This window comes from Falco rusticolus, chromosome 8, assembly GCF_015220075.1.
Source record: "Falco rusticolus isolate bFalRus1 chromosome 8, bFalRus1.pri, whole genome shotgun sequence".
Lineage (NCBI taxonomy): Eukaryota > Metazoa > Chordata > Aves > Falconiformes > Falconidae > Falco > Falco rusticolus.
The window spans coordinates 1,491,834-1,517,136 of NC_051194.1; the positions used below are offsets into that span (position 1 = coordinate 1,491,834).

General features: G+C 47.8%; 1 protein-coding gene across 1 annotated transcript; it reads right to left on the reverse strand.

Annotated features, from left to right (window-relative positions):
- Positions 1-6,521: 6,521 nt before the first annotated feature.
- Positions 6,522-16,287, reverse strand: GFRA3 (GDNF family receptor alpha 3). Its single transcript, XM_037398735.1, has 8 exons — positions 16,165-16,287; positions 12,925-13,200; positions 12,118-12,210; positions 11,362-11,707; positions 11,179-11,288; positions 9,976-10,110; positions 8,906-9,036; positions 6,522-8,602 (listed from the first exon to the last, which is right to left on the reverse strand). Exons 1-8 carry the CDS (start codon positions 16,217-16,219, stop codon positions 8,468-8,470), a joined length of 1,281 nt encoding a protein of 426 aa, XP_037254632.1. The 5' UTR covers positions 16,220-16,287; the 3' UTR covers positions 6,522-8,467.
- Between the last annotated feature and the right edge of the window lie 9,016 nt (positions 16,288-25,303).

The following is a 25,303-nucleotide window of genomic DNA, read 5'->3' on the forward strand; positions in this document are numbered from 1 at the left end:
AAACCTTTTCTTACTCTAATCTGTGTGTAACAAAACAATTCTACTTCTGGTTTAGTTATATGAAAATTATGTTCTCATTCCAGTTTCTGCTAAGAAAATGTACAGCTTTCAGAAATGTAAGTATGTATTCACAACAACAGAATTTTTTTCCTTATTGTAACTTATTTGATAAGAACTAACAAAATTTTTATATTATTTTCCTAGTGCATATCTCAGGACATAGAGGGGTAACTGGATGATTAAAATAGTAATTTTTCTCACTCTCAGTACTCTACAGATCGCAAGCTTTTCCCCTCCTTTCTTTTTACTACTTCTTTACTAAACTCTCTTACTGCACATATGCATACCCTTTCACAAAAGTTACTAGAGTAAAAAATATAATCAGTACCTGAAGTTCAGTACACTGATAATATAAAACCAAGAAAATTCAGGTTAAGTAGGATGCAATGCATCAGTCTTGCTATTGTATTTTCACTTTACACAGACTGAGAATTACTGGATGTAACAAGATTGTGTTCCAAGTTCAGTGCTGTAAGGTTTCTTTGTCTTCCAGAAAAATCTCAGCAGAAGCTGAGTGGCTTGTACTTCATGAGTATCTGAGGATCTGAAGGTCACCATCTTGTCTGAGAGCTGGAATTCTTTGATTAGGAAACAGGCATTTTTCTTTCCAAGAGGAGGCTTGGGGTTTTTTTTCCCCCTTGAGGCATTAATGGAACAGTGCTACAGTGCTTTGGTGCTGACAAACAAATAGCAACCAGAAATTTCATTGTGTATTTGGTGTGGATGGGTCAACTAGACAGCTTTTGAATTATAGTAATAACGAAATATGTGCCTACGTCATGGTGAAAGAAGCAGAAGTGAATTTCCTAGACTGCTGGTTCTATTTCACTGGCAAGCAGAGCTCAGGAAACTGTGCTTAACACCTGGCCTACCCCTCTTTATTTTTCAAGTCTTATTGATTCCTAGTTATGCTTTTGGGCATATATTGAGTAACTCATTTGACTTGAAGCAATGCAGCTAGTCCTGATTTAATTCTTGATCCATCACTTTTGATTTGCCAGACTTGCATGTGCAGTAAGTGCTGTCACCTGCTGTTAATATAAAGTCTGTACATGTCGTAGGAGCAATAGTGATATATTCTGCTAGGTCATGGCATTGCTTTTGCATAATCTGGTTTCTTTCCATCCAGTAGCTGTGAGCAGCAAACAGAGGAATGAGGAAATAGCACAATCCAGAAATCAGAGGAATAGTAAACAATTTTTAGGCGTGGCAAAAGGTTAGCGTGAGTGAGTCCCAAAAGGTGGGATTATCAGCAATTTTCAAAAAAAAGGTTATTGGCAAGGAGATGAGCGATACCCAAAATTAGATAGGGTGCTTGAGATCCGTGGTCATCAAAGGGATCTAATGTAGCTGAAAGAGTAGGCATCATGATTACAGATGAAATTTGTATATATAAAACTTGCATTTGTATTGTGATGTGCAGTTCCACATTGGTTCCATTTGCACTGTGACTTGTATTTGTGTATTAAGAGTGTTCAGTGCACTAAAAGCGTGCTTCTGATGTGACACCACTGCAGCTCCAAGTTGGATGTAGAATAGCAATAATATTTGAAGACCTGGATGACTCGTGCATTAAAGATTTTGCACAAGTGCATTGAAATTGAAGGAAAAAAAAGATAGGAAATCTCTTAATTTCTGCTAGAACTGTCATAAAAGACACACATGCTCCGATTTGGAATGATGGGAGTGAAATCCAAAGAGCTTGAGGTTGGAAGAATTAGTTGCTAGTCTCACATTTCTACAAAAAGACTGAGCAATTCCTGGTTTATAGCACTAAAAACATAATGCAGCCCTGGGGACCACTGACACAACAAGCTCTGAGAGCCACTAGCACTTAGCAAAATTGACTTCAGTTAATCAAAAGATTCTTCAGGGGGTAAAAAAAAATAGTTGCTGGTTTGGAAAGCTGCAGAGTAAGTAACTGTGTGTAGATGGTTAAAGAAATTTCAGTTCCTTGCAGTGGGGCTCAGGGATCTTTAATGACAGTTATCTAATGGGCAAACTTAAATAGAAAGAAAAGTAATTAAAGTTCTAGATGGGTGGGGAAACAAGTGAGAGGGAGGAGAGCACAGTTGCATTTTGCTCACCCTTTATTAAAACGTTTCTTGAGCAAGTTGTGTATGAATCTGCAAGCACGTGAGAGGCTACATCAATGACAGGTGTTTAGAGAATAGGATTATCCAGCATGCATGATCTGGGATATTAACATGCCCCCATTATGAAGAAACATTTACCGTTATTCTGACTTGTGCCCTTTTCCGGTAGTCTTAGGTAAAAGGAAGCACTGAGTTGTAACTAATACCCACAGCTTTTGAAAGTCAATTGTATCTTTTTGAAGAGCCCACGATGAAACCTCTGATGCAGGATTTAAACCTGGCATGTAGGTTTGAAGTCACCTTGGTTTTAGTAGTGTCTTTTTCTTAGGAGAAAACACATTTTAGTATGTTCTGCTTGTAACTGTGGAGTGCTGGATGCTGTAAAATAAATCTGGATTGGGGTGCTGGGTGGGTGGGGAATCACCTTTTCTATAGTCCATTGGAATGCCCAATATTATAAGAGCAAAGCTAGAATAACTGAAATAGAATAAATATTGTGGAAAACAGTTTTGAAAAGTTTCCATTTGCTTTGTTTAGGGACCTAAGACTGCAAGAACCTCCTGTGTCATCAGGTCCCATCTTCTATTATCAGTCACATATATATGTGACTGTTCATACATATAATCTGTCACATAATACTTATTTTTTATGAGAGCAAACGTGTTATGGTTTATGTCTCACAGTAATGGAATAAATGTTTTTATTTCAGTGGAATTTAGATTAGTCACTTGTGGATGCCAGGGGAATTTATCTGCAACAGCAATTCCGGCATTATAAAACAGCTAGAAGCTTTTTCTTGCTGAATATGTCACTGTAAAACAAAATTTTAATTTTGGCTGTCTGAACGTGTTGCAATGCAGATGTTTCCATGTAATGTCTCTCCCTGACCAAATGCCAAAAAGTAGGAGTAGGAATGGACACAGTTTACAAAAGAAGCATCGTTATGGGAAAACGCTTCTGTTTTCCTTACCTGAGGAGTATACTGAAAGGAGAAAGATACGAAGACAAAGACAAAAATCTTTAATTTGGTTTTGGATATGAATGTGGAATGCTAGATGGCTGTGGCAGGAGACAGAAAACTGAAGTCTCATGCAACTCTGTTCTTCTTGCACTGTCTTCAAGGGGATGATGATATATGCAGCAGGGTATATGCGTGTCTGTTGTGTAATGAAAGTAGAATTAGAACTGTTAAATAGTTCCAGTTGCTCTGGTTCTGTTTAGTGGTTTTCTATAATTTTGCTCTTTATTTTGATCAGAGGTTGCTGAGATACCATTCAGTTGAAGGCTAACTTACTAATTAATATTAATTCAGTCAGATAATCAGTAGAACATTTCTCAGTCTCTTTACCTACACGCAGGGATAACTGTAATCCTCCCCTGTGTTCTCAATTTCAGTAGCAATTCTTACAAAGTGGTTCTCAAGGCTTCAGTCTTATCTCCTTACTCAGGCTATCTCTTTGCTCTTCAACCATCTGGTGGTGTGAACTCTGATTCCGGCCACACAACAAAACAAAGGCAAAGATGATTTTCTCTCCATTGGGATAAGCTATTTGAATGGTTCTTAATAAACTTTGTCATCTGACAGGGAGGGGGTTAGGGGGGAGAGGAGAAGAACAGCTGAATCTTATAGCCTTACAGGAAAACAGGTGGGACCGATAAGAAGAAAGATGAGCCAAAAATCACACAATTATTTTGTGGTAGCTTAATGGCTGCCTTGTTCCGCCCAAAGGTAAAGACATAGTTATCAGTGCCATTTATCAGGTACACCATTTTTAGTTTAAACTTGTTTAAAACAGGGTAGAGCCCCTTTTTCATCTTAATTAGACAGTAACCCATTGATTCCAAGTGGGCCTTCATTTTCTAATTATTTAGTACATAATATAATGTCATTAAACATCTTTGAGTGGACAGGATTGCTCTAAAAGCTTTAGCTCCAGAGCTCTAATATTAGGCTTTTGGCATTCATCCCTGTGTGTGAAAAGCAGTCGGTTTGTTTACCAGGAATTTAGATTCACATTACTGGGGGAATTAGCAGCCAGCTATTAGTCTGATTCAAGCACTTAACAATTGCTGATCATCTCCTCCTAGCCTGGGGATAATGGAGGAGATCAGCTGTAAATGGACTGTATGTGGGGCTATTTTCATGAAGGCACTTGGAGAAAGTGCTGCATCCCCTGACCTCTGCTAACCCTGGGGTTTGCAAGAAACCCAGACACCCATGGCTTCCTGGAGGAGCACTAATCACCCATCAGAAGAGCTTCCATTAGAGACTAAACCAAGCTCAGCCTCAACCAACCCTTCCTCGTCTGAAAAAAGGTTCAGCCACAAAATCCCTGTGGTAGAAGTGATTAGCTTCTGATGGTGTTTACCAATATCTGCTTTGTTGGGGGAAGCAAGTGCAGGACAGTGGCTGGTTTTGATTCCATAGCAGTGCTGAACGAGCCTGTTGGGCTCACTGGTGCTGGTTGGCCACCTTCTTGTCTGCTCCTCTGCCCCAGAGCTTTTCTGGTTCATGGACACCTCAAAGATTACTTTGAATATTTTCCTCCTCCTTCTTGCGTAAAGTTGCCTGCCATTTTATCAGAGTGACTTGTGATTTTTAGGATGTATTGGAAAAAAATACTTTCATTCTTTATAGGTGCTGAACCTGTAGTGTTGCCTTGTCAACCTGAGTTACCTTTTATTTTAAGAGGCATGCCAGGGATCCGTAGGCAGCAATTACTGTTTGAAGTAAAGTTTAGCTTTTCCTTGTCTGCGATACGTATTGTGCCTCCCTTTAAAAGGAAAACTGCAGTTGCTGGATCCTTACTGAAACATAGGCACTTGTTGGAGGCAGTGGGAATGATTTTAATAAGGCAAGGACACAATAATTCTGGACTTCAAATTCAAAGCTTCTCTATGGCACCACCTCGCACAAGAAGTGTGTATTGCTTCTCCTGATGGTCCATGCATCTAAGGCAGCGACTGAGCTCGCTGCTGGAGGACTATATGACTGCCCTTTGTAAATGCTACATTAGACCATGTTAAGGATCTAAAGCTATGTCAAAGTTCTAGAACCCACCTCTGAAGTACCTGACAGTGAGTGATGTCTGTAAAAATTGTTAATATTGCCTTCTAAGACATATTCTGTCAAACTCTGTTCTTTAATGTTCTTTCCCGTAATGCTTCCACCAGTGGAGACAAGGAGTGTAGCTGCTTCTGCTAAATGTGAAGGAAGGCAGGAGAGTTCTAGAGTTGCAAGATAAATTTTATTAGTGAGATTTGGCATTATTTTACACTTTTAAAAATAATCTACATTACAACAGTTAGAAGGTTTGCTCCTTGTATATGCTTGCCGAGAGCTCGATGTTAGTGCTGTTGGGATAGAGAATTTTTGTTATAATATTTTTGTATTTAGACCAAAGGTACTCACAGGATGATGTATTCCAGTTTCGGGGAACAGAAGCTGAGGGGTTTTTTTGTAAATTGCCCTGTAGCATGGTTAGTAAGAACTGTTCTGAATGGGTTTAGGTAACTGTGCCTGTCCTTGAACAATCGTGGCGCTAGCAGAACTGAACTGATACTGGCATGACATCTCTAGTAGTAGTTGTACTTATGCATGCACGTATGCTGTGTAGTTGAGTAACTGTGGTATTTGGAGGTCAGGTGTTAGAAAAGCCTAAGTGAAAATAGGTTGGTACTCACGGCAGTGTGAGTACCTGTGAATGCAGGTGCATTTAGAGATTAATTTTGTTTGCAGTTATTGATGAACAAGCCTAAAAGGCAGCCATGTATATAAAGGAGCATATGTACATGCGAAAGGGGCATAGGAAACTTGGATAAATACCCAAAATGACATCTTTTGCTTTAATTTCAGTCCAGAGCAGGATTTGTCTGAGTCAGGCATTTCCCTACATAATCCAGGATATGACAGGAGGCTGCAAGTGCAATCAATAACCTTCTTAGCAGGTGTAAGGGAGTAAAGGTCCACAGTGTGCTGAGTATGAACAACAAAATGCTAATTTTTTTTTCCATATCAGCCTGTCTTAGAGCACTAAAATGTGGAAAGGGAAGGATCACAGTGCAGATGAGTGGAAGATGAATGCAGTACACAGTGTGTATGGTACATACAGATCAGGGCAATCTGCTCCATTATTCTCACAAATACCCTCACAGATCTGTGTAATGTTGGGAAGAACAATGTTTTCTTCTTCCCTGTCACTCATCACTAAATTCTGGAGATGACTGATGCTATTACACTACATCAAGAGTCTTGACACATTTCTAGTCCCACCATGTAGAGGATGGTCTCATGTAGATACTAGAATATGGTAATGTGGGCTCTGTTTTTATTAAAGAATGGTAAAAAACATGTGGAAGCAGTGCTGCACTGTATGTGTGCATGGAGGAGCTGCTCTGAGCCGAGTTTCTAGCTATCCTGGAAGTGCAGGCTGGCTGATGAGGCAACTCTTGCACACAATTGATTGTGGACTATTAACCTATGCTCAGAAATCAATATTCACTTAACACCACACTTTAACAGGCAAATGCAGTAAAAAATAACAGCAGTTATACAGTGCACACATCTACACTCAGAATAAACAGGTCATGGAATAGAACTTGGCAGAGGAGGAGGAGTTTGGGTGGGTGGTCTGGAAGGGGCAATCACAACTGGAATATACGGAGAGGTACAAGGTAGCTGCAGCTCCCAGAGATTTTTGCAACTGATGCCTAGGGCTTTTGTGGTCAATACAGCTTTGATGAGCTACATGTATTCTCTAAGCATGACTTAGAAGGTTGGTCCTGAGGCCAGGCAAGGTCGTCCTTTGCTAGATAAGATTAAATTTACTGGGGTTGAGCACAGAAATCCATCTTAACCCACAAAACCTGAGTCTGTTGCTAGCTCTGATAATGTATGAGATAGGTATGTTGCAAGGGGCAAAACAGAAAGGAGCAAGATTATAAACTTTAGTTTAGTGTCCTTGATCTGGGATGGTATTTTTCATATACTTAAAAGAATGGATTTGAAAAGAGGACTGAAAGTAATCCAGAATTTATGTTTACCAGGAACTTTACATGTGTTTATTGAGCTTTACTTGCAACCCACCCTGGAGTGCAAATTTCTAGTCTTTAGGATGGTATGCTGTGCTCTTCACAGGCTGGAGGAGTGGGCCCACGTGAACCGCACCAAGCTGAGCAAGGCCTGGGTTGGGACAGTCCCTGACACCAACACAGGCGGAGGGATGAACGGATCGAGAGCAGCCCTGCAGAAAAGGACTTAGGGATACCAGCAGATAAAAAACAGGACGTGAGCCGGTACCGTGCGCTCGCAGCCCGGAAAGCCATATCATATCCTGGGCTGCACAAAAGGAAGCGCGGGCAGCAGGTGGGGGGAGGCGATTCTCCCCCTCTGCTCTGCTCCACCCCTCCTGGAGCCCTGCATCCCGCTCTGGGGTGCCCAGTACGAGACAGACACGGACCTGCTCGAGCGGGTCCCCAGGAGGGACACGACAACAGTGAGGGGGCTGGAACACCGCTCCTGTGCAGAAAGGCTGAGACAGCTGGTGTGGGGCAGCCTGGAGAAGGGGCAGCCCCAGGGAGACCTTGTGGTGGCCTTTCAATATATAAGGGGGGACCATTAAGAAAGATGGAGAGAGACTTACTACCAGGGCCTGTAATGACAGCACAAGGTGCAACAGCTTTAAACTGAGAGAGGGGAGATTTAGACTGGACACAAGGAATCTTTTACAATGAGAGTGGTGAGGCACTGGCACAGGTTGCCCAGAGCAGCTGTGGATGCCCCTTGCTGGAAGTGTTCAAGGTCAGGTTGGATGGAGCTTTGAGCAACCTGACCTAGTGAAGGATGTCCCTGCTGGTGGCAGGGGGCTGGACTAGCTGATCTTTAAAGGTCCCTTCTAACCCAAACCGTTCTATGACTGTCACCTGAAGAAGAGCTCTGGAAGGGGGGTGGTAGGACATGCTGAGTCAGGCCCCTCCCTGCACTCAGAAACAGAACCCTGCCCAAGTTCTGACAGAACTCAGACCTTCGTTTTAAAATATTGTGCTGGAATATTAATCTGATATTACTCAAAATGTGCACATGGCAGCAGCAATGGTGGGCATAGTATCTGCCGAGCTCAGTGCAGACTGGCTGGGGGAAGTGGGGTGCAGGCTGGGGGGAGGTTTTCAGTGACTGCCGTTCTGGGTGAAGGCTGTTCCTTTCCTCTTTTCTTGGAAGCCTTCTGTTTCCTAAAGGTAAATCAGTAGTGGGACGTGCCTGGATATAGAATAAGATTAATAATTTGGGAAGGAAAGATGCCATTTATGCTAAGTTAATGTGAGCTGAGCAAGAGGGGCAGGAACAGAGCCAGAGGCGGCCAAGAAATAGCAGCTCCAGAATACACAGAGGAGGCCATAGGCATACTGCTGTGTTCAGAGATGTCTCGCTGTGTCTTCCCTTCAGCCACCTAGGAAATGAAAAGGAGGAATGAATCCCAGTTAGACACGTTCATGCTCAAACGTCTGGCTGCAGAGCCGCCCATTCTGAGCACTAATGTGAGACTATAGGGAACTCCTGTGGCCAGGCAGGACAGCCTATTTCTGCTTGTCTCTGGAAAGAAATAACTGGAGGTCAAGTGGTCCAGGGTTCTGCATGCATGTGGCATCCCTTGCTTTGATGTCCAAAATCACACATTTCCAGTTCCAAGGTTTTTCAGCTACTGTCTCTAGGCTGCTTCAGTGCTTTGTGAAGGCAGCAAAGCAATGCATACCTGGGACATTTCTGAAGCAAGAGATGTGCTGGTACCGTCTCCTTGGAAGCTTAGGGAAGATGAATAAAATAAGTCTTCCTGTCTTTCTAGAGCTGTCTGCTTCAGGTGCATTTGAGACCAAATCGTATTTTCTGCAAACAGAAGTAAAGCAAGAGTCTTACTGTGCTTTTCTTGTGCACACCTTGGAGCCTAGTGAACGGAAGTCTAGGGAACCTATTTTAGGAAACACGCTCAAAGGCTGTGTGGCTTTGATTTAGAAAATACATATTCTCTATTCAGTGAACGGCCTGTTAGTTTCTGGGTTTACTTGCGAGGTTGAGCAGACTGCAAAGCCAATTTGCACTGTACTGGAGGACCTCTGGGACTTTCCCAGCAGTCTATTTTGTGAGGGGCAGGTATGTAGTATCTTGGGTGGGATGTTTAGGTTGTAGGTGTATCTATAGTGCTGGGTGTAAGGCTTTTCTATACAGCAGGAGGTAGGTTTAAATATTAATCATTTATCTAATGATGATGGTTTCTTTGATGTCCTTTGGAAGCTTTTACAAACATAAAATATTTAAATCTTATTAAGGTCCGTTGCTAAAATGCTAGAGAGATAAAAGAAATACAGACTTAAGATTGCATGTCCGCATTTAACAGGATTTTTCTAACTGCTGTGCTGCCAAATCTAGTAACAGGGGCTGTGCCAGGAGCTACTGATCTTGAGCAAGGAAGTGAGGGCCAAAGGCGAGCAAAGGAGGGGGACCCAAACCCCATAATCCTGGGTGATTATGATCTGATGTGGTTACTCAGCAACCTATGGATACAGCATGTCTGACCTCCTCTTGTGATTTTTCGCAACCCCTCCATTTGAATGCTGTTGGGAAATAGCTTCGTGGAACAGAAGTGTTGCCAAAAGATACAGAAACACTTCTGAGAGCAGATCCAGGCTGGTCCCATAGGTTGGGTCATGGAGACACTGCAGAAGACAACAGAACTATACGCAAGAGCAATGCAACATAGGATCTGGAAATCAGCAGGATCTGAATTTCCCTGTGCTGAGCTGATTGTGTGATGTAATTCATGCTTACCAAGGCATTTGTTGCTCTCAAACATGCCAAGTATCTGGTCACACTTCTCCTTCTGGTTGCCGCTGCTCTCACATGTGCACCACAGGGAGACCTCCACACTGGAGTTACTGACATAGTTGGGTGTCATGGGTGTGCCTGTCCCAAACCCCCAGAAACCGGAATCAGGATTTACTTCACCAGAGGAAAGAAGCATCACAAGTCCTGTTATACTAAAGGGAATGCTGCACTGGAAGCAGAAGCCTTCCCTCGTGGTACACGCATTACCCAGGAGAGGTCAGGAGCCCCTGCAAGATGACCCAGGCCTGGTGAATCTACTCAAAGTCTGCTGGGCTGTGAAGTGTGGAGATTACTACCCCTGATGCAGGCACTCTGATGGTGAGGTACACCGATAGCTGAAGCTGGTGCAAGTACTAAATTGAAGGATGTGAAGCATCGGCAGGGACTGAACTGTGGTACTGGCACATGGCAGCACAAGGCGCTCTTACTTCTTGTGACATTGGCAACACTGTGGCCAAAAACGTTTTGCCAAACAAATGCAGCACACCTGTAGCGTGCTGTTCAGCCAAGAGTTCATTTAGACCAAAACAGCGAAGACATCTGGAAAACCAGAAGGTATAGCCTAGATTTACAGCTCTTCTTTCGAGCTACTCTGAAAAAGCATTAGCAGGCTGGCAGTGAAATGCCTAAAACCCCAAGACGACCTTCTCTTTAAGAGCTGGTAGCGCCACATCCTGCCTGGCTCTGAGAAGGTAGTGTGTACAACACTAACAAAGCATCAGGAGTCTAAAAGTCAGGCAGTGAGGGAGTGTCACACTTAACCACTGCTGTGATGGGAGGTAACTCCTGCAGCAGGGAGGACCTGGTTGTAGGTGCCCCCAGAGCCCTGCTCTTTGGGCACTTGGAGAGCTTTGCACCAGCTGATGATGCAAATGGGCGTGCAGAAATCTCAGGTAAGTGCTGCTGATTTGCTGCAGAGGGTGGGACAAAGTAGAGTGATAAATGCCACGGAAGAGCACTCCCTGGGCTGCATCTACCGCAGAAGCAAGAGGGAGCACTAGCGTCAGTGAGGCTAAGGCATATTCACTGGTATACTGCGCACTGCCTCCTGTGGGAGATAACATGGTCCTTCCCAGCATCAGGGCGTGCCTGCAAGTTTGTGGCCTGAAAGCGTCCACCCTGCATGTTCCTGTGCGTATCACTTACCAATCATCCCCATGTACGCCTGCAGGCATGCAGCATGGTTGTGCTGAGAGCAACCATCTGGGGACATGTCTGCAGGTTGACAGTTTTGTTGGAAGTCAGCCAGTCGGGATCTGTGGGAAGGAAAATGAGACTGTCAGTGTCTGTGCTGTTCTCCTGGCTAACGTCCGCTGCCACTGGACCTACTTGCAGATATGGTCTTCTAAGCAGGAGTCCAGAAGCCAGAGGCAGTTGGGTTTGGTGTTATACTGGAAGGAACAGTCAGGAACAATAGTTTTCCGGCGTCGTTCTCCACAAAGTTCATCCTGACATGGACAGAATAGGATCCTTTTGGTGAAATCCTCAGGGACTTTCTCAAAGAAATTCCTTAGCCCTCTGTGGCACTTGCGGCGGTCGCACATGTCTTCGCTTCCTGCTCCCTTGGTGCAGATGGAGGCATAGTCTGTGCGCAGACGGACGCACTTCTTGCTCAGATTACAGACATGAGTTGCCTTCAGGCATGGATTTGTTGCATCTCCTGCTAACTGTGAGCCTAAAGAGCCAAAAGAAACCCAGAAACAATGAAGCGAGTCTCCAATGTGTGGAAGTAGGAGTAGCCTTTACATGACAGTCAGATTGGGAACATCAAAAAGAATGAAGCCTATTAGTCCTGTCTGCCCGCAGTATGACATTGCAGTTATACTGGTTACAAAATTGTATTTTTTTTATTGGTTTGTGTTAGGGTGTTTGTTTCAGAAAATGCTTGTTGTGGGTTATTTGCTCTTTCGTGGGCCTGGATCTGTGGCTACATTTACACTTGGTAGGGTGAACCAATTTAGCCAAGTATCCAGAGCAGGCGCTCCGCTGATTAAAGCAGCCATTACCCCAAATTGTTAATAATTGTCAGCCCCCGCAAAGATAAGACAGGGCAGCATTATATCATTTAACCTTTACAGTCCTTACCTGATAACAGAGCTGCCAGTTTATTATAATCAGTCTTCCAGTGTTCTTCATTTGCTGGATTCTCATAGGGAGAGGTCTCCAAATTGAAATAACCTAGGCAAGACACAAGATATTTTATGCAGTGAGAGAAATGCTTTGTGACCATTTTTAATTTTTTTTAATTGATTTTTTTTTCTCTTATTTGTGCTTGGCTGTTTTTTCAGGCTGGAATTCAGAGATGCTCTGTCTTGCTCAAAGCCAAATGCTAAGAATGGTTCTGCTGGAGATGCAGAGGCAATACTGTGTAAAAACAGCATTACATGTTGTCATCAGATTTCATCTGGGAAGAATCTGGTCTATGTTGTCACTTGGTTTTTTTTCAGCCTCAGGGCTAGTGAGGAGATGTGCAGCACAGGCAGTCTTGAGCGGGAGGCCAAGCAGAAGCATCCCACTAAAGCTGGAAAGCAGCAGCATGCTCAAGGATGCCAGTACAACATGTGTCGTAATCACGTGTGTTTTCAGAGATGGACAGATATGACTATTTTGAGGTGACTTTCACAGCAGTCCCTCCCCCCAGCACTACATCTAACTGCCTTGGAGTAGCTGGCTTTGTCTCTTGGGGTCCCTGGTGTAGCTGAAGAGCCAGTCCCAGGCCAGATCCGTTTTCTCTGCTTATCAAGCAGAGAAGTAATGAATTCTCTTCACTCGGAGATGTGGTTCCAAAGTGATACCTGCAGTGTTGGGAAATGGCCTTTTGCAGCTGTTTTCAGATGGGGGGCAGGACTGAGCCTTACTGGTACCTTGTACATTCATATTACTTCATCTCACCATCTGTCATGCTGGAGTGAATGGTCCAGAAAACACGTAAGCAGTGCTCCTGTCTCTTCATGCGCCGGTGACACCTGCAGTGCAGCAGAGAGCTGTTTCCGAGGTCTAGCTCTGCATTCAGACATTGGACCCTGCTGTCGTGATCCAGCGGGAGGAAGCGAGTCTTGGCCAGGGCACAGTTCTCCAGGATCCTGTAGGTAGCATTGCAGACAGAGTCCGAGAGGCACAGCTGTTCTGCTGCGATGCAGTTGCTCCGTGGCAGAGCCAGGAGGTCTCCTGGTCAAGCAGGCAAAAGACTGTTAGGATCATGATCACAACGCAAGTCAGGCAAGCACCTTGTCACTGTTCTGTAGGCATCCTACGTTCCAGAAGGACTCCTCTCGGGAGATAGAACTAGTTGGGGCCTTTCATACGGAATGGTAAGGAACAAGAGCTGTCTCCATTTAGAAAAAAACCTATGAGCATCAATGTATGAAAGAGGGAACAAAACGTTAAAGAAAAGTCTCAAAAATAATTCTGTTTAATAAAACTTTTTTTTAATCACTCTTTCAAATTGGCCAAGATCAGGGATGGCTCTGTATTTTATGTGGTAAATCCCTGTGGAAACCTTGGGGTTCCTGAGGCCTGCTTTGAAGAAGCTCTTCGATCTGGGTAATGAAAACCGCAGCGCAATAAGCACATAGTAACAGCATACCAGGTGCTGTGAGTCCATGCTGCTGCAACTGCTGAAGTATTTACTGGTCTTTAAGAGCTGTACTGAAAAAGCCATTTGCAGAGTGTAAAAAACAACTGCTTTACTGAGCTTGGAAATTTAAGAATATGAATGCCTATTTTTTGCATAATAGAATAAATCCTTAACATAAGATTGCAAGTAGCTTCATGTAGAAGTGCTGATATGCAATCAGATATATAGAACCCACTCCATGAAATCCCTGCCAAAAATGCTGGGATGCAGGCTTGGCCTGCCATCTTTCATCTGTTGGTTGATTGGACTATATTTCTGTGTGGATGTATATTTGCATAATGGATGCACTGACTGTGTGCGTATATATACACACACACACATATATGTACCACCGCATGCAGAAGTATTGAATAATCTCAATTTAAAAATATAATCTTTAAAACTAGATTTTTATTTCAGCTTTTATTTTTTTATATGGACTGTTGTTTCCTAAGGGTAATACTGGGGTGATACCTAGCATTATGTTGTCACAGGTAGGTGAATTCAGTCTGTAATCTTTCATTTCTATAGTATATGAATCTGTGTTTACAGTACAAGTATAATGAAGACCTGGAACTAGACTGTTTGCTAATAAAACATATACAGGCTGGTATGTTGCTTCCCTTCAGACCAATATTGCTTGGCTGGTTTTAGGAAAGGACTGTGCTGAGCCTTCCAACTACCTTTAATGTTCTTTGGTACATGATCTTACCTGTCATTCTCTTGCAGGTGCAGCAGTACTATTTCAGCCTGCCTTCGCTACAGATTAGGAAAAATTGTGGTACATCCCCTGTTACCTGGTGTACCATCCTCAGCATCTAATTTGTTCTCTTGCTTCCTTCACTTTTGCTGGTTTCATCAGTTTATCTGCTGCAAGCAGTAGGCTGCCCAGGTCTGTGCCAGTCTGCTGCTCAGACTTTCTGCTTGTCCTACAGCCCAGTAATACTGTCTGGGTGTCTCTGTCTCACCTGTACAAATCTCTTTGCTTTTCTAGCAACTTGTACTTTGTTGTTAATCTTGCTGTTCTGTAAAGACTGTATGACTTTGTAAGCTCCCTGAAAAACATCTCTCATGAGAAATGCTCTGTACCCGGCACAGTGGGCTTTGGTTAGCAGTTACACCTAGCCATAGCCTTAGTGAACACACTGAGTGCAATGATATCCTGTAAGGTTGCAATCAGTGCAAATTCCCAATAGCAAAATAGTCTGTTCTCTGCAGTAGCTTTTGGAATCCTAAACTGAGTGAACTGGTCTACACTGCCAGCCCAGATCCCTGTATCCCACCTTCAACAGTGGCTTCCAGCAGCTGTTGTAGCAAGTTAATAAAAGGACAGGATGCACCCTCCTAGCCTTAGGGTCCTGCCCAGCAAGCACCTGACCCCGAAGTGACATTTTAAAAACTTTAAAGTGATACGTTAAATGCCAGAGCGGAGGAGAACTGGGTGGATGGACTGTTTCTACCACAAGCCTGCACCAGATGCTTAAGGTGAAACTGCTGTAAACCTCAAATTTACAACAGTCCTCCTCCACAGATGTCATTTAGTAGCTGTGCATTGTCTTAAGCCCCAACACCTGACACGTTGTTTCATTTTTTTAAACCTTGTCTTAGTATTCCAGATAATAACATGAAAGAATGAGAAAGCCTAATTCTTCCCTAGAGCCGTGGTCTAGGTTGCAGAACATGTTAAAGATGCATGTGTGTGGGAGCCGCTTCTGTAGTTAAAAAGTTAAAAGGTAAAAATCAATTCAGAGAGACTGTTTGTTTATACCTTAGAAAAAAGGGGTAGATGGTCCGACGTACCTTTATTCTCCCTCGTCCCTCCATGTCCTGCTATACATGTGTATCTCTCTGCGTTATTTTGCTGCCCCCGGTGCACGTGCTGTCGGAGGGTGGCCGCAGGGGAACCCGTCCGCTCACCGGGCACGGTTATCAACGCCGCGCTAGTGCGTGCACACGGAGCTTGGGGGCAGCCGGTGCCGCTGCGGCCGCAGGTCCCGCCGCGGGCCCGGTGGGCGCGGGGACGAACCGGGCGGAACGGCGGCGGTGCCCGGCGCGGCAGGAGCGGGCAGCAGCGCGGACCCCGCAGCAGCGCCCCGCCGAGCCCCCCGGGCCGCTCGCCGCGCACCGAGCGCTGCCCGGCAAGCTGCCGCCCCGAGTGCCGGGGGGACGCGGCGGCAGCGCCGGGCGAAGCCCGGAGGGCGACCGGGCCGGGACCCGCGGGGCAGCGCCAGCCCGAGCGCACCGGGCTTTGTGCCCTGGCGGCCCCGGCTCACCCGGTGCCCGTGCGGGGAGCGGGGTCCCCGGCGGCGCCCCCAGCCGTGCCCCGGGACACGCGTGTCCCCCCCCGTTTGCTCGCGGCCGCAATTCGCGTTTGGGCCGAAGCAGCCGCCGCCCGCTCCCAACCGCGGCTGCCGCCCGCCAGGACGCGTACAGGACACGCGGGGGGACGCGCCGCCCTGCACCGCCACACGCCCCCCACCCTCCCCGTCCGGCGCCCACCGCCCCGGCGCTGTTACCGGCTCGGGAGAGGAGCAGCCCCAGGAGCAGCGCCGGGAGCAGCGCCAGCCCCATGCTGCAGCCCGGCCCCGGCCGCCGCTGGCTCCCGCTTTGGGACCGCGGCTCACGCTGCGCCCAGCCCGCCGGCCGGCAGCGCCCCCGGCCCGCCCCGGCCCGCCCCGGCCAGCAGCGGGCGGCGAGCGCCGCCCCGTGGCCCGGCCTGGCCCGGCCCGCAGCGCACGGGGCCGGGGGCGCTGCCGGCCGGCGCTGCGCGGGGCCGGGGCGGGCCGGGCGGGGAGCGCTCCCCAGGCAGGATCCGCCAGGGCGTTTCAGGAGGGGCGCTCTGACGGGCTGCGGCAGGCGCTGCCTGCGCGGGTTCGGGAGCCCCCGGCCCCAAGCGCAGCGCTGTGAGGGCCCAGCGAGGGGCACCCACTGGGGCGCACTGTGCTGACAGAGTCAGACTAAAACAGAGGGAGCGTCCTCCGGGGGGACAGATGCTGACCGCCCTTTGAATAAATTCCCTTGGTCTGCAGGAGGGGTGGGTGACCTTCTAGCTGCTTCCTACCGGCCTTGCTGTGAAGGGTCTTCAGTACCTTACTTGTTGCTGGTTCTGCCCTGATGGAGGGACTTGGCTGTGCCCACTCCAAGGTTGGCATTTCTGAGAGCCGACCCAGCATTTAGGCAGCTCTGCTTCTTTTTGAACAGATCCTTCTTTTCAGTTTGCATCCTAAGGCCAAGTTAACCAATGCAGAAAAGTAGCAGGCCAGCGTGTGCATGTCAAACGTGAGTATATGAAAAAGAGGCAAACCTTTTGCAGGGTGAATGTTTGCACAAGTAGAGAGACCTACCCTGTCTGCCCAAAAAGCCCAACAGAAAGAGTTATGATTGTGCAAACATGAAGTATTCGCAGGCCAAGTCAGCAGTGCCCTCCTCTTCTGAGCTTTTTGGAAGAGCTTAGTCCTTCCGCTTACTGCAGGGAGCTGCTGTGAAGCATTTCTGAATGTGAACAAGTTGCCCACAAACACTGGAAGCTCTTCTGTTTAAGGAGGAGAGAAAAATCATTCTCACCGTGGCTCAAAGTCTAATCAAAGCCTAATGGTTGGAGGAGCCTAAAGAAAGTGGTGTATGGGACGGAGCCTTTTTAACTTGGTAGTGAATTGTTTGCAGCTGTGGTTCAGGAGGAGGAAGCAGAGTAGTTAGGCTGAAGAAAAACTAGGAGCGAAGAGGCTTACTTGTAATGATGACGTGAAAAAACAAAAAGTGGCCTGGTCCTGTGAACTTCTCTGTGTTTTTGTGAGAAATGGTAAGAATAAACAAGTGGATCTGAAAGTCTTTAATCATAATCCAAATTATAACTGTGACACAGAAGAGACCTGGTTGGATTATTACTATGGCTGCAATATTAATGCACTAATGTGCAACTTGTGAGGAATGACAGGCAGCAGCAGCAGAAGAGATGTTGCCTTCTATGTCATGCACCTGTGTACTTGCTTTGTTACTGCAGGAGGATCTTCTCAATGCAATTTGAGGGATTGTTAAAAGGGAAGAAAACCAGGCACTGCTGTTTGTGTTCTGGGCTGCCTGGTGGTAAACCCAAGCAGAACCGTCCAGCGCACAGCAGTGGGAGGTTGTACCTGCCCAGGCATCCCTTGCTACAGGGGTACCGGTGGTACGGGATGTTTGTGGAATGTGTCACTGACTTTCTTGGTACAGAAGAGGATGACAGCCACGGGAGAGGAAGCTTTGCTAGACCTGATTGCCGCTGACAGGTATAACTTTTTAAAAATACTAATGTAGAGGGCAATTTGGATGGTGGTGGTTGTCAGTTTGTGATCCTTAGGCTGTTGTTTCTATTTTGCTGTTTTCACACTCCTTCTAAGCAAAGACAGATTTCAGTAAACTCAGTGAATTGATAGCCAGCATGTCACAGAAGGAAAGCCTGGAGAAAAGAGCATGTGTGCCTTGAGAAAGGAAAGGATATAAATCAATCTTAACTTCAAGCTCTAGGAAAAGTCTGGAATGCATAAACAATCTGTTAGCATGTGGAAAATAACAGGGTTGCCTTTTGTCTCCCAGATGGATTTGTCAAGGACCAATACAATTTCTTCTACAACAGGATAACAACTTCTGCGAAGAGGGAAGAAAAAGAAGAGATCTTCAAGAACAGCTCTAAAAGGTCAGTCCAGCTCAGTGTGAGAAAATAGGATCTTTCAAGTTCGTTTCCAGGCTGTTTTCCTGATTCTGCAATTATAAATCTTCCCCCAAAGCCCACTGAAATGACCCATTAACTCAGTGCTGAATTATGCCCTGCAGCAGATAAGCAAGGAAAGGGAAAATTCTTCCTTCTGTGTGAAAGCTGAACGCTGTGGCAGCGTTTTCAGGTTGCCTTGGCAGGTGGCCAAGTGGAGGAACTTGAACTTAATGTCCAGCGAAGGGCTGGCCAATTTGTTACACTTCTCTAGTCAGCACAGCCTGTGATTGCGGTGGAATGGTCCCTTTCTGGATTTTTGCATATTTATATGTATCTTGGCCTGGGACCCATAGCTTTCAAGGTTATTTGGTTTTTTCCTCCCTCCCCACACACATGCAGAGCTGCACCGTAACCTCATTACAGGTCTCAGAGAGTTGAATAATTGCCAGTCTCTCATGACCAAAGCTTTCATCACTCTCTCCATCTGAAATTGTGAGGCCAGCTCTGACCTAAGGGGTCATCTACCAGCGCAGTGTACAATGTCTCAGGAATCGCCTTCTCTAATGCTGTGCAAGGTCCAGGCCTTTGACCTTCTCAAACAGCTGCAGAAACAGCGATCAACTCTGATCAGATTTCCGCAGCTTTTAGCACCAGTTCCATGGGGTTTGTTATCTTTGCTGCTCCTCACAGGTTCATACAGATCCTGGCTGATTTATAGTTGGTGGTGTTAGCAGGTTCTGTGGTGACAAGTGACAGCCAAGTTGGTGGCAGTGCCAATGTGCCGGGGGGCAGGGGGCTCTGCAGGGGGGCTGGGCAGGCCTGGCGAGGGGCTGAGCCCAGCTGTGTGAGGGGCACCCCGGCCCAGTGCTGGGCCCTGCCCGTGGGGCACAGCGGCTGGGAAGCTGCCCGGAGGGAAAGGGCCTGGGGGGCTGGCTGACGGCCGGCTGGGCATGAGCCCCCGGCGTGGCAGAGGAGGCCAACAGCATCCTGGCTGGTATCTGAAACGGTGTGGCCAGCTGGCCCAGGGCAGTGACCGTCCCCTGTGCTGGGCACTGGGGAGGCCGCGCTGTTGTTTTATCATTTATGAGTCTGGATACTCTGGTCCTTGCAGTGCAGATTACAGGCCAGCTGCCCCTGATGGAAAACATTAACACCAAACCTCATGTTCTTGAAATTCATTGGAGCCGTTGCAGTTCATCTTCTTCATATTGCTTTCAGGCTACGAAGGACTTGATACAGCACATGAAGAGATTTTCCTCTAGCACATTAAGAACTCATTCTGCAGTTTTGGACGCATGGCAGGCCGCATCTATGTTATGTCTTATTATAGGCTGATAATGAGGTGCACACGGGATCCCCCACAAAACAGGAAATCTATTCCCCGTGCTGGTGCTGTTTCCTCTCTGTGGTGACGGCAGGAAGATCCCCATAGTAGCTGTAGGAGGATAGTTTTCATTTCCTCTTCTGTTCAAACCCACAGCGATGGACAGTCCTTTCCATTGCTGGGGAGCCCTTCTGAACAAACAAACGGAGAGCACACGTCATTTGCTTCCCTCTGAAATGACTGTGTATCACTGTATTAAAGTGAGTAGCAGTCCCAGTGATGTGCTAGGCATCTCTACACCTGCGACTGCCACAGCCAGCGAAGAGTGGGTTTGACCAAGCAAGTATTTTGTTACCAGTATGTGCTGAGTTACTTAGTTGTACCTTATTTTGTCTAGTACTAATCTTAAGATTATAGCACATGGGTGCTTCTGCCATTTTTTTCGGGACTTGATCGCTACAACCCTTCTTGAGTCAAAACCAGAGCATGTTACTGCACAGTGCAGAAGATGCTGAGGCTCTGATGGCTGAGCCTGGGCCACTTGTAGGGAGTACTGTTGGAGTACTACCCCAGAAGGTAGCACAGAGGAGGGTCGTGCAAACACTTCTGTGCCTGGGCTAATATTTACAGCGCCACACTGTTCTTTACAGGGCTAGAGACAGACAGCAGAGACTCACAGCTCATATTAACACCTGTACACTCCAGAAATATTAACCTAATGCAAACAGCCCAGCAGGAGTTAATGTCTATATTCATAGAAAACCAAATAAAAACTCTTTCATTTCCTAGCATGAGTGCTAGTGCCCTGAACAGCTCTGGCTGCTCATTGCTAAAGGAGGTTCAGGGCTCTGACATCCACAGCAGCTACCCATAACTTTCTGCTTCAGTGCCTGTGGCATTTGGCCACTTCTGGCTCGGTTTTTATTTTTTTGTTCCTACAAATAAAGCACTCAGAGCTGCTCTTGTATTGTTAGCTTCAGTGTGGTTCGCAGCAGGAAGATCAGACATTTAGGTGTCTGTCTGGATAGGTAGGGTCATATAGCTTAATGGATAGACTGTCTCTTTGGTGAAGTAAGTCATCCTACAGGAAAAAGGAACTGGTAAATTTAAGATGATAATTTAGGGTGAGCAGTTGACATGCTGAACAACAGAAGGACAGTGAGGAATGAGCAGGCTGGGTCAACAGGCACCTTGCGAAGTTTGGGGAGGACAGTGGAGTTCTGTAACAGAGCAGAGTGACCCTGTGCACCTGGTCTGGCTGGGGACTGACTGGCTGAGGGGCAGCCCCACTGGAAGGACTGGGAAGCTGCCATGGATACCAGTAAATGCTGATCCTGAGTAAGACAACCCACACACCACACTGTATTAGGATGATTGTGGCCAGAGACTGAAGGAAGTTATTCCCATCTACTTAGCAGTGGTGTGGCCACACCTGGACTCCTGTGCACAGGTCCCATCCCCTGAAGTTCCAGAGGGGTGTGAAGGAACTAGAGACGGTCCCGTGGAGGGACACCAAGATGGCAGCATGTGACCTGCAATGAGGTTAACGGAGTGGGCTCATTTGCTTGGCAAAGTGAGTTACAGGGGTGATCTGTTATCAGCTTACAGCTACCTGAAGGTTGCAAAGGTGACAAACCCAAATTCATGTTGACAACAGCAGGTGATGTGAGAAGTGATGATAGCCACAGTTTCCAGCTTGGGCTGCTCAGGCTGGATACTATGAAAAGCATTTTTGCTGGGACGCTGGCGCAGTGCTAGAACAGGTTACCCAGAGATGTGTTAGATTCTGTATCCAAACTTGTAGAAAAAGCCACAGCTGACTCGCTCTTGTGTTGGCTGAAGTACTGCCTAGCACACGGGTTTTGGGTTAGAGACTAAGTTCCTTCCCATCAGCTAGTCAAGGCAATGGTTAACACGTGCATGCTTCGGTGGCAGGTTCAAAAGTCATCCAGGTAGTGAGCAGCTCAGAAGAAAAATTATTCATAAAAGGAAAGCCAAAGTATTTCCTCAAGGGAAGAAAGGAGCTCCTTAGAACAGCACTGCTCTACTACCTTAAGTCTAAATTTTTTCAGAGACAGGAACACAGGAAAAGTAAGTAGCTTTAATAATGCGTTATAGTACTAGATTTGATTCAAAGACATTTCAGTGATGCACTGTGAGCCCATTGCTCTGATCCTGGTGTTCGGATCCATGATGCATCTTGTCCGATCTGCTACTTGCTCTCTCCTTGTCTCAAGTGAAGCTGAATCAGCATACAGGACAGTGGGTCTGGCAGTGGCAAGACAGACCCAGGCCTCAGGGGTAGCAGCTGTTCAGAGCCATGTACTATACTGAACATGGTAACAGACAGAAAAATAATGGAACCAAAACCAAGATTTTACTGTTCCTGTAGGTTGGCAAGGTACTTAAACAGGTATGAGAGCAATCAAGTTACAGAATATGTATTAGATTACTTCCCCTTGATTTAGGAGCATCCCTACAGCTGCTTTCTGCAGTGAAATGGACGGGGTTTCCATTCATTCAAGCCATGAGACAGGGGACTCCAAGGCACATCGGGCAGCAAAGATCAGTGGTCCCACCCTGCTGCCACCTTTGCTACCTTTCAGTGCTGTGGAAGACAGAAATGGAGGCAGCAGGGTCCAGCTGCTTGCAGTAGGTTTTTGTTTTAATCACTCATGTACATTTTCTCCTCTTGGCTTGTAAAAGAGATGGGCACATGGCAGGGCAGCAGCACAGGGGCTGTTTACTTTACACCTTATCAGCAGCATTAAGTGCTTTAGAGACTACCAGGAAAGACTCAGGTACCAGCCGCTCCCACATGGCAGGACTTTGGACCATGGCACAGAGCTGCTATGTCCAGATGGATGAGGCTTTCTTTACTAGTTCTGCCCCTAGCAACAAGGTTGCCAGGATTTCCAGTTTCTTTGTCTGTCCTCAGAAGAACCTTCTCTTCCCTCCTGTCCCTCTTGTTCTTTTTAAGCATCCAACCAAGTACTTGCCATGAGGGCTGTCCACAGCATCCTGCAGGCAGTCCAGGAGGATGCCTCACGGTGTCACTCAGCGCCGCAGCGGTGCTGCAGACCACCAAACAGGCAAGGTCGCCTCCCCCATTCCGTGTGCAAGCCAAGCGGGTAGAGCTGTCCGGGTTTTTTTCGCAGCAGTATACGGACACTGCCGTGGTGGTGGGATTTTTAATTTGTAAGTAACTGATGCTGCAGGGAAGCTGTGCCAATAGCTGAGGCACCATTGCAGCTGTGCTCACACGCCATATCCCCGCGGTCCAGATGGTGTGTGACGGAGTGGAGGGGGTTCTAGCGGGACCCCCGGGCCCTGCCCGGCAGCGGGCGGCACGGCGGGGCAGGCCGGACTGCTGCGGGGACACCAAGGCGCCCAGCACCGGCCCTGCCCGCTGAGCACCACGCACGGGGCTCCCGGGGGAGAGCAGAGCCCCAGGCCGGCCCGGCCTTGCCGCCTCGGGGGAGGGGTCGGTCCTCATCCCAGCCCCGGGGGCCAGGCCGGCCGTAAGGTGCCCGCTCCCGCCGGTGCCCGTACCGGTGCCCGTACCGGTGCCCGCTCCCGCCGCGGTGCAGCAGCGCCGCCCGCCGGGCCACGCAGGCACGGCAGCTTGAGCCGGCCCCCGCCGCCCTCCTCCCGGGTGTGCCCTCACTGCAACGCTGCCGCCGGGCCTGCCGCCATGCCGAGCTGCTCACCGGGGAAGCTCTCACACGTTGAGAAGCGGCGGCTCGGGCCGGCCGGGCCCCCTGCTCTTACGGGGCGCATGGTGCTGAGGTCCCCCCGGCCCCGCGCCAACGATGACAGCGGCAGCTCCGCCAAGGCGCCGCTAGGGGGCGGTAGTGGCGGCCGAGGGGCACGGCGGGAGAGGAGCGTTCCCATTGGGTTGCGAGCACGTCACTCCAGGACAGCCCCTCAGGGGCCGGCAGCCTCGTGGGCGGGGTGCTGCGGTCCTGGGCGGTAAGCGAGCCAATCAGCGTCCTAGCCGACGGGGGGCGTGGCCCGGGCCAGGCGAAGGCGGGGCGAAGGCGGGCGGGAGCATGGGGAGAGGTTCCGTCTGTGTCACCCTTGTCCAGGGCTGCAGCTCGCTCGTATTTCCTCATTTGAGGGTTTGGTGACATTAGTAGGCAACCAAGATCACCAGCTTTTCAGCACGTTGCCAAAACAGGTTTCTTTGGGAAGTGACGGTGCAGCAGCAGGGCCCTGTGATTTCTGGGCGCTGGGCGGTGACTGTGGCACCTGCTGCGCTTCAGCTTGGTGCGCTCAGGCTTGTGTGCACACTTACTCAGTAAAGTCCTTTGTGCTCAGTTTCTCCTCTTTCAGCTCCAAACTCTAACTGATGTGTATTAATGCTTTGTTAAGGGAAAAAACAGTAAGTTTTGTATATCCAGAATGTAAGCTGGAGTGAGGAAGGCTTGTCTGGTCTGTGTCCTCACGCTGTCCCACCTCCCAAGGCTTGCCCCATTTGTGTAACGTCCTTTGGTAGCCCACCTATCTCAGGGATTGCATCCTTTCTTGCTTGGTCAGAAGGAAACTTTCTGTTTAAGGCAATTTAAGGGACCCATGTCTAGAAATAACCAGTAACAGCTCTTTGTGGGCACTGGGTAACAGTAGAAACAGATACTGTTGTGGGGATAGCTGGTGAGCTAGAAAATGAGCCTACTTTGTGGTATTGTGCGGCTCATTCCTGCATGAAGCATGAGTAGTTGTGGCTAGCTAAGGGAGCTGTGCTGTGATGTCAGTCAGCACACACTTGGGGTCAAACCTTCTGCCAGGAGAGGCAGTCAGCATGACGCACTTGGTGGCAAGGTAGGTGCAGGATATCAAGAGATGGGATGCAGAGATGCTGGAAAGGGTATTGTAGTGCTGATCTACTCCCAGGACCACGGGACAAGTGTGGGAGATATGGCTGCAAAGGTGGCAAAACAGAAGCTGTTTTGCATGGCTCCCTGTTTTGTCTCACACAGACAGTTTCCCAGGAAGGCCTGAAGCTATATCCCAGGATCCACCTTCCAGGCAAGGCAGGCTTTTGTAACCATCCTTCCTGGCTGACTCCTTGCAGCCAAGACACAACTCTCTGAATAGCAAGTTTGCCTCTCAAACGTCTGCTGAGTACTCTTTTACTTTGGAGAATTTAGTTCCCTATGAACAGTTCCCCCTTCTTCAGCCTCTGCCTAGGCTGGGAATTCCCTGTTGTCAAGTTTCTGAGAACTGGAGACGTCTCAGATCTTTACAGACTGCACTGCTGCTTTTGATTCTTGCCCTTCTAATATGCGCCTCCATGCCAGAAGTGCTGAGATACAGCGACATCAAGGTGCACACAGGGACACACTCAACTAATACCAGACGATCCAGATGAGGTGGTGGTGGATGACTAAAGGGGCAGGGGCAACAGGTAAGTCTGCCTGTGCTTTCTGTCTTCGCGTGTGGAGGGCTCAGGCTCCTGCCTCAGAGCACAGCGAGGGCAGAGGCAAGGATGCCCCCGACACGACATGGCCGGGTGCCGCGCGTCCCACGCCTGCCAGCCTGGTCGCTGCCGAATCCGCGGCCTGGAGGGAGGCACGAAGCCACGGAGCTTCTCCCACCGCTGTGCGGGCCTGCGGGGTGGGAGAGCACCGTGACCGCCCCCCCC

Bases quoted from the DNA above. Each gene is read 5' to 3' on its own strand.
- GFRA3 (XM_037398735.1), bottom strand. From the start codon at position 16,219: ATGGGGCTGGCGCTGCTCCCGGCGCTGCTCCTGGGGCTGCTCCTCTCC. The intron at 13,201-16,164 runs GTAACAGCGCCG...CTGCTTGACCAG, and splicing joins GCTGCTCCTCTCCCGAGCCG to GAGACCTCCTGGCTCTGCCA. The intron at 9,037-9,975 runs GTAAGCATGAAT...TTCTGTTTGCAG, and splicing joins TGAGAGCAACAAATGCCTTG to AAAATACGATTTGGTCTCAA.